General features: G+C 37.5%; 1 protein-coding gene across 1 annotated transcript in view; it reads right to left on the bottom strand.

Annotated features, from left to right (window-relative positions):
* The window catches only part of TMEM106A (transmembrane protein 106A), a gene marked incomplete in the record, with an annotated part of 14,736 nt that extends 7,198 nt beyond the window's left edge, over positions 1–7,538 (bottom strand). The window contains 2 exon segments of the mRNA XM_072414841.1: positions 740–947; positions 7,414–7,538. Of these exon segments, the coding sequence (XP_072270942.1) occupies positions 740–932 (193 nt within the window).
* Positions 7,539–9,644: the final 2,106 nt, after the last annotated feature.

A 9,644-nucleotide genomic window follows, 5' to 3' on the forward strand; every position in this document is an offset into this window, starting at 1 on the left:
TGTGTGCTATAGTAGGGAGGGGACAAAGCCCCCAGCATTTGCACAAATATTCATGCAATAAATATTACAAAGAGATACATGCCACTCTCTTGATTTTTAAAAACACATTTCAGTTGTACAAAGAACATTGTGGTAAAAGAATTTTGCCCAGCCTTCTGTGTGACACAGAAGAAAGAGTTGTTCTGACATCAGTAAATGGGGCAGATAACATGTTGCCTTCACCCTATAATGTACAATGTCAGCCAAGTGAAAGAAAAATGAGTGGCACTAAAGATAAGCAGGGTGAATGTGCTAAGCTGTGAGAGCAGACAGACATTGCCCCTGTCATCCCTGCATGGGTAGACCCTCTGCTTCCGAATGAGACCACAAACTACTCCTGGCTCCTAAAAATGGATCTTTTTCAGCCACAGCAAGGATATCATATGAGCTAAGATGAGGTATTGACACAGGATCTAGTCAAGTTAAAAAGGACCAAGGGCCACAACACAAGCGGAGCTAAGGGAGGTTTCCGGATAATTTTAAGGCACTGACTACATTTCAGCATTAAAGAGAAACCATCCAAGTTTAGTTACTTAACAGTAAAGTAACTGTTAGAACATAAGTTCTAACCCATGTACAACAGTCCCCTGGCGTTGTACATCAATCCACCCTGGCGGATTGTTTTTTTATTCCCCAAAGAACATGTTTCGAACATGAAAACCATTCCCCTTAATACTATAAAACACAGACATTTACATACCTCTAGGAATCCTGCCTATCCCCCTGCATGTTGGGCAGATGGATGTGGTTGTCTCTTCTGAAGAACTACTTGATCCAGATGCATCACTGTTAATACTGATATACTTTTGGTAATTGCCTGATCCAGATGCTTCCAGTATGGAGCTCCTTTCATCACTGTCTGACTTTGTAAAAGGAGACAGTATTCTATGCATGATTAAATTTTACATCTGAAAAAAGAAAAAAAAATCGTACTGATTATTCAGCTACTATTACACTCCGTAATACTTCTAGAATAGAACCAATCTCAGTCACTAATCTGCTTTAATTTTGTAGGCCAGGCAGCCATGATCTGAGTAAAAAGTAAACTAAGACATTTGTTGATGCATCATGCATTCTTGTTACTTTAATTGTGAACATTTAACTTTGTCACCTATGAAAAGAATCACAGCTTGACAGTCATGAAAATTCCTTCTGGCACAACAAACATGAGGATGTTCCTTTACGTGCCATTTAAAATTAAAGCATTGCACTGAGATTTTTTGAGTTACCACAACATCAACATGTAAATCCAGCCTAACAGTTTAATGCCGCAATCTGTACAATAAGGTGTTCAAACAGTTCCCCATGCCAAGCAAATGTTTGGATAAATTCTACTTGAAAAATAAAAGATGCTGTGCCCAGTGTGTGCGTGTTTTGCAAGTTGCTTCAATTATAAGAATGATGGAGCTTGATGCTTGCATAAATAATATCCTACCCAACTTTACAGAGATGTGGCTTCACTTATTTCATTAAATGTATGCAAAGGTACCTCTGAAGTCTTTTGAAAGAGTAAGTAAACCATATGGAAATCACTGACTTTTTTGGTTGTGGTGTGGAGTTTGTACTTCCTTTTATCATAGTACAGCAATAAATCTAAATAAATTCATTTTAAAAAATGATTGAAAAGGCAATGTTTTCTTGTTCTGCGGTATTATTTAAGAATATCACCTGACTTTATAGTTGGAATCATTTTTTATTGTTTGTTTTTTAATGTTTACCTGTTTAAATAAGTTTGAGAAGTCAAACATTTCCAATTCAAATGACTGTAGGTTGTTTGTACTGCAAACTAGAGCGGGTTCTGGATTGTTCATCTACTATTAAATTTCCTAACAACATGCACTTGTCATAGAAAAAACTGATTTCAACAGCTACGATATTCTTTATTACTTTGAGAGAAGTACAATGATTACATTTTGTACAAATGTCATAACATAATAAAGTTGGCCAAACTGACTAACTGCACCCAGCCACCAATAGGCAGTACCCTTGCTCAGAAAATTGTGATTATATGTCCCAGTATTACTATAATGACTACATATTAAACACTGTATGCCTAAACTCCCTAGGCCCGGGGTTTAATTTATATTTACCGCGCAGTATTTTTCAGCAGGACCCATAGACCAGGTAGGCCCCAACCCCCGGTCCGTGGCCCACTAGTGGACAGGTGGCCAAGAGAACAAGGCCAGTAGTGGTCCAGGGCTCTAGTTGGACCCAGAGGGGTCAGACAAAGGACCTCGCTTTGGGGGGCACAAGGGCCAAAGCTGCAGACCTGCGATGGGGGAGTGGGTGGATTCTGGCATCATAAAGTTTCTTGCCGTTTGAATGACACTTGGCTCCCCACGCATGTGCGGTCCGGAGTCCATAGATTTAGTGGTCCGTGAGCTGTTAAAGGTTGGGGACCACTGCCATAGACACACTCCTGCACTTCCTTATGCTAAATTATTCTGGTTTAGATTAAAAAAAATATGTTGGTGTTAATGCCCAAATCCTAGTACATTATACTAGATATTAGATACTAGATACTAGATATAGTATCACAAAATCACAACTACTATTCTTGGGATCCATTTTTAGTCCTAAAAATATCTAATGAATGTAGGATTTTGGTTAACCCAACAATATCAGAGTGAATAGTTTGATGAATTACTTCCAACCTGGCAACAGACCTACCTGTGAGAGTACAGACTCTCCCCTAAAATGTTAAGATATGAAAGCACAATTTATGGTTGGGGGTTTTCTTCAAAAATCTCAGCATTCAACCTAGAAATTTTAAGCTGGCTGGGAAGAAAATGTAGGGGGTGGAAGTCCCTGTATTGTGACCCAATTTATCAGTAACCACCCAAAAACAACCAGATGGTTATTGAAAAGTCCTGAGTGCTCCACACAGCTAAAAGTGGCTGGGGAGAACACTGAATCTGATATACTGTTTGAATGACTACAACTTTTTATTTGAAACAAAATATCTCACTATGGAGTAAACTATAACACCGGAGTAAATTTCCTATGTTTGTGTGTTTTTTTAATTCTCACACAAATTATCATATAAAGTGCACAATAATATAAATATTAATAAATAAAACAGTCCATATGCAATTCTCAGTAAAAGGCTCTAATGGCAAGATAACTGGGTGGGGGATGATTTATAATAGAAAGCAAATACTCTTTTTGCAGGCTGCAGTGAGAAGCTTGTAGTGCTTGGAGTGCTCTACTTAATGTCTATCTAAAATCTAAACAAAAATTTAAATCTAAAAAAATGTAAATATATTGTATATTAGTTGCAAGCATTTTCCTTCATTTTCACATTTTAGGCCATAAAACACCATGCTATATAATTATCAGAACTCATTTTGTAGTAACCTAAAAGTTTTTAGATTGGTAAAGATCTCCGGAAAAAAAAAAATCCAGCAACATCATGACACGTGAACAACATGTGAACTAGTTCCTGAACACAAAGTGCAAAAACATCACTTCTTAAAAAATCCAAACCATTTCAGAAAAGCTAAATTGCTTTTGAATGTGCATATTAATGAATAAATTATAAAAGTATAGGAAACATGGTCAAAACCAAGTGGGAGTTTATATAAATATACCTACTGGTAATAAGTATGGATACAAATTTATCTGACCCCATACCTTGAAACCAACATGTAGAACCCATGTAGAAATGTAGAAAGTGAGCAACAGTATTTTATTTATTGTATTTGCGTTCTTGAATTTTGTTGAACAGTCCATTGCAGCACACAGTACACTGCTGTAAAAGGAACAATATATCTTTATATTACCAGAGTCATGGTAATGGAGCAACATACAAGCTCTAGGCAACTCCTGATTGTAAGATGACATTAACCACATGACATTCAATGGAAGATGGCAAGAGTGCTGATTGTTCTAGATCCATTCTATTGTTGCTTCAAATTCCTTCTGTCCCAATCCATGGCTGGAGGGGTTACTAGGTGTTGCCTTCTAACTCCTTCCTATAGTCTACAACTAAAGGGATATTTTCCTAATACACAAAAAAACCACAAAAGTCTTGAATATTACAAACTTTTTTTTATTTAGCACCAATGCAAATTTAATTCATCCACTGAGCACCAATGTAATTGTTTGATTTCTACCCCATACTAATAGTAATTTAGTTTTGCCACTGAACATCAATGCTAATTAATTTTTGCCACTGAACATCAATGTCAATTTATTCTTTACACCAAAGAGTAATGTATCCTTGCCTGAACACCAATGCTTATTTATTCTTACCAGGTTATTTTTTTTCTCATGAAATGCCAAAGCAGATTTATTGTTGTCACGCATTCTTCCTCCCAGATAACAATAATTTATAGTGCAAAGCTGTTCAGATTTTGAACCTATAATGAAAGATCATGTGTACTACTATTACCTGGTTCTAAGAAATATAGCTTGCCTGGTTGCAGTTCTGACTGTCTTCAATTATTACTTTCTGAATCACTAACTCAAAATGAGTATGCAGCTGAGGTGTTCAGCTCATTGCAGCACAAGGTGTCACACAGTTATGTGCATACAATTTTCAGGTGTGTTATTGAAACTACTTAAACCAAAAAAAAAATGGTTTACATCCAGGCAGATAGCATTTGTTAGAATAAATTCAGCTATTCAGCTTCTTTTTATCTTAATGATACATAAAATCACACAATCGAATCTCATCAAAAGTTTTCATACCCTATTGGCACTGATAATATACACACACAACTGACACACATAAGTTCCAATTAGGGGGAAATAAGTGACAGGGCCCTGACTTGTAACTCTGTGTATATATAGTCAGAATAATTCATTCAGAGCTGATCTGACTTTGCTGGATACTAAGCCTTTGGGAAAGCAACAGAACAGTCAATGAACCTGCAAAGAAAAGGTTGGTAAACTGTACAAAACAGGAAAAGGTTATAAAAAAAAATATACAGAGATTTAAAAAAAAAAAGTGTTTAAACTGATAAAAAAATTTAGGAAACATACTTCTCTGCCAACAAGTGATGTTGCTCTTTCAAGGAGCACAATAAAAAGTTTTGAGGCAAAGTCTAAAAGTTTGAGGCATAGAGGTTTTTCTGAAGTTTTTGGGGTGCATGAGCTACAGTGGTACATGGAACTTAGTTTAAATTGATGGCAAGGTAATTGCAGCATGTTAATAGAAAATATTGGAAGGCAACTTTTATTCATCAGTCCAGAAGAATGCACATGGGACACACTTTAGTCTTCCAACATTTCAGTGATCTGAAACTCAAGACCCAGTTCACTCTGAAAGGTGCTGGAGCCGCCATCACAGTCTCTTGACCTTAATATAACTGAACAGTTTAAGGGAGAGATAAACGTGAAGATCATACATGATAACCCATAAATTTACTGGACCTGGAAGCATGGATAGCTTTACCACCTGCGAAAATCAAGGGCCTCATCCACAACTATCACATCAAAAATGGCTAATTCACAGTATTAGGAAGTAACGATATGCAAACTTTTGAACAGGGACCATCTCATTATTTTCCTTATTGCTATGGTATACTATGGTGTGATGCCTTATGCTTTCATTTGGATCCCATTTAGAGTAAAAGATATGCCTTTTGCCTAATCTCCCATATTTTTGAATGATACACATCTTAAAAGTTTTGCAGGGTTTGTAACCCTATGAGCACAATTGTAAATCCATAATGCTATTTTAATAATTCATAAGGTACCTACTGACATTAGTTTGCCCATGGATTTGCCGTTGCAGTATTTCTTCTTCAACCTGCCAGTAATGTAAGTCCTTAATATTTGCACAATAATAGCAAACGTGTTTAAATGCTGGTGCCTTCCTGCACCCATCATCTTACTAAATGGGATGACATGTTTTAGCATTATAAACTCCAGCATGCCATAAAACCAAAACAGTTAATTCTCCCATAAGCATATTTTTTTAAAATTCTTTCTAAAATCCTCCCAAGTATTGAAGGTCTTCAAAGCTGTCTCTGTTGCAGTTTTTCTTTTACTTTAAGTCTAGTGAAATTGTTGTTTGCAGAAGAAGTAAAAGTGAATCCCTCCTATGAAGCCTAACAAATCCGTAAAGCTATGTGAATCCTGATATATAGCAGGTGGTTCTGTTGTTTGGTTTTTACACCTTTATCTCCCGTTTGTTTTTTACACCTTCAAATTTTAAATGTTTTAAGAAGCACCTTTCCATACATTACTTTAGGAGTGCTGAGGAAAACTGCAGGGGTTTTAAAGCCTTTGACAATTGCATCTGGGAGTCAATGTTTTAGTGTTCCAGTTTCATTGTCTTATAAATTTGATGCCTGGGGGTTTTGGCTAAACAAATGCCTAAATCAGCTTTGCATATTTGCTCTATAAATACTTCATGTTTACCATTACGTAAAATCCAGAGATAGAGGATGTAATATGTACTGTTGATTTTTGACATTTTATTTTCTGTATGTCTCTGAAGGGTAAAGAACTTCTGTGCAACACAGGGCCCATTCACACCATGTCAGTTGGCTATGGCGCATTACCATGCATGATATCATCAGCCCATTTTACAGAGTGCCAACAGGCTTTTCAGATTGCACCTGCAGTGCAATGAAACTAAAACAACATGGAGGTACTTCGTAATGCCATAACATAAAACATAAACACTGCAAGCACATATGGTGCACAGCATGCCAAAAACAATAATGTGGTTAGTAGTTTCAGGTGCAGCAAAACACTTCTAAAACAAGGGGATGAATACAGACCTTAAAGAAACAGATTTGCTAAGTCTCTACTTCAATATTGCATTGCAAGCATAATTTATAGATCATGGATGCCAGCATGGGGGCTCAGTAGTTAGCACTTTTGCCTTTGCAGTGCTGGGTCATAGGTTTGAATCTCAGCCAGGACACTATCTGCAAGGAGTTTGCAGGTTCTCCCCCGGGGTGTGTGGGTTTCCTCCCACATTCCAAAAACATGCAGTTAGAGTGATTAAGTTTCCCCCAAAAAACTGAACTTGAGCTGTATTAACTCCGATAGGGACATTCGGTTGTGAGCCCCTTTAAGGGACAGCTAGTGACATGACTATGGACTTTGTACAGTGCTGTGTAATATGATGGTGCTATATTAATACTGTATAATAATAATAAAGATTATCAGATATCCTGAAGTTTATGGTGACTGCTTTATTCTATATAGTCGATGACATGCTGCAGGTACACAGGGTAAACAAACTGATCAGCTGATACAATTTGCTGTACACTATAAATATCCTCTTGTAACTAAAGCACACAGATGGGTGGAAGCTAAACTGCAGGGCTTTCATCTACAAAAAAAATAATTTTAAAGACATAGCCGTATACAGATTACACAAAAGTAAAAGAATTGCATGTGAGAGTTACACACCTGTGAGGTGTGCAGCACACATTACCTGTGCCTGTTTGTAGTCCAAAGGTTTGATACAGACGTATATCCAGGAACTTGGCTATACAGGGCCACACCTCCCGTAGGCGGAGAGGAGACTCGTGAAACTGAGCAAGAAAGAGGAAGGTAACTGTTATAAAGGGAGTATGATAGTTTAGAGGAAGTACAAATGGTATTGAGAAATGAAAAAGTTAGAAAAGTTGGGCCAGTTTAAAAATATAAGAAAAATGTGGGCACACATAACAAAAAAGGTAGAAGAGCAAGTCGTCCATATGGTTCATTTTTTATCTTTGTGTTTTATGTTTTTAAAGCCGACCTATCACTAAAATTTTTACTTTACATAAAAGGGTAGACAATACAAGATGAAGCCCCCTCCTCTTCTATATTTATTGCTGCCTCATCAGAACTTAAAATTTCCAAGTGGTTCCCCCTGCCAGTACATATGTCGTTATTGTAACTCATATGGCTGTAACGGTGTCACTGGGAGGAACCACTGAGTGTAGTGAGGGGCACAACAGAATCAAAAGTGTCATTTTCTAAAGAGGATTCTAATGATGATTTAGTTGGTAATAAATAAACTGAAGATAGACACACCTTTACCAGCTAGATGCTCACACTATCACTGCCAAGGTGGACTGGGCAGGTGCAGCTTTAGTTGGTCACTGACCAATCAGAGTAGAACCTGGAGCTGCTGCATGTCATTATTGCAGAAACCCAATAAATGTGGCACAAGTCTATGGAACTTGTCTGACAAATCATACAAGTCTGCACGAGCGCACATGTGTGCATGCTGCTGGAGCCAGGAGTCAGGGCAATGGAGAAGCCATGTGGTAATTAGGGCAGCCTCCACATCCCACACAAATGTAGTTTATAATGCATTTTTTTAAAGCAGTGGTTGCCAACCTTTCAGACCTTACAGTCTAGGACCGCGCATCCTGGTCCAGAATCCGGACTGCGCATCCCCCAGAGTGACGTGATGATGTCAGAACCTGACCACTCTCCCATCACAGGTCGAGCTTGCGATGGGAGAGTGGGCAGGTTGTGTCCATAAAAAGGACATGGACAACGGGGTCCTTCTCCTGCCACAGACCACCAAAATTTTCTTGCGGACCATCGGTTGGTGAGCACTGTTTTAAAGCTCAGCATATGGCAATACATTTCTTTCTTTGTGGACTGATTGGTGTGAGCACTGCCAATTTATTTCTTTTTATTTTGTTACATCCACTTAACTCAACCTATTCCACTGTCTTTATCATTAAAACATGAGTAGTTACTGTTACTGTACTGTTGTACACAATTCTTGCAAGCAAGGTTATTAAAAAGAGATGGGATTAGGATGCACTTCAACCTTGAGTTTGTTTTGGAGCTGATCCCTGGGATTTTACCACCACAATAGACAAAGGTGTTTTTTCCATTAGTAATCTATCATATAGAAGACAAAAATGTTTTGTCTTTCATTAGTAAGCCATCTTATGGAAGACAAAACAACTTTATGTATCACAGTCAACATTTCAATTAATCATGAAATGGTGAAAACAATTGTAATGGTGGATGGTAAATTGAATACTTGTATTAGATATGCACTTCTTAATTTGCTACATTACCCTGCTTCTTCTCTGCCTCATTTGGTCTCATTGGTTCCCTTGGGGTATTTTTTTCTTGACCTTGTAACCAACTCAAGCAGACAGGGTGTAGATGGTGCTATCATCACAGCAACCCATGTAACCTCCTGAAACACACATTCTATGACACAGACTGAGAAAGAATCCAGAAAGAATGCAATGGCAGCATACATTCAGAGTTCCTAGGGTCATCAAATTTTTTATTTATTAATTTTTGTTACGAAGGTTAAAGTTTCCTTATATGATTTAAATCAGTTTGTATGTTTTACCACATATATAGGAGTGTAAAAAATAAAATATCAAATCATAGTTTCCCAAGGCATTTTGTGACCATTTAAATTACCGGTAAGTGGGTGACCAAACTCAAGTTGTTTTAATTAGAAGCCATTCTAGTGCTAATTTCACTGTAAAGAATATTAATTGCCTGTATATAGAGCTCATCTTTTGGTGTCAGTAAATGCAGTCACACACCTGAAACAAGCATGCACAATTTTTGAACATTTGGAGCTGTATACTCATTCTGGATCAGTAACTTAGAAGTGAAAAAGGCAGAAAATCAGAACACCAACCAGGCAAGCTGGATATTATAGA

This window comes from Pyxicephalus adspersus, chromosome 6, assembly GCF_032062135.1.
Source record: "Pyxicephalus adspersus chromosome 6, UCB_Pads_2.0, whole genome shotgun sequence".
Classification (NCBI taxonomy): domain Eukaryota; kingdom Metazoa; phylum Chordata; class Amphibia; order Anura; family Pyxicephalidae; genus Pyxicephalus; species Pyxicephalus adspersus.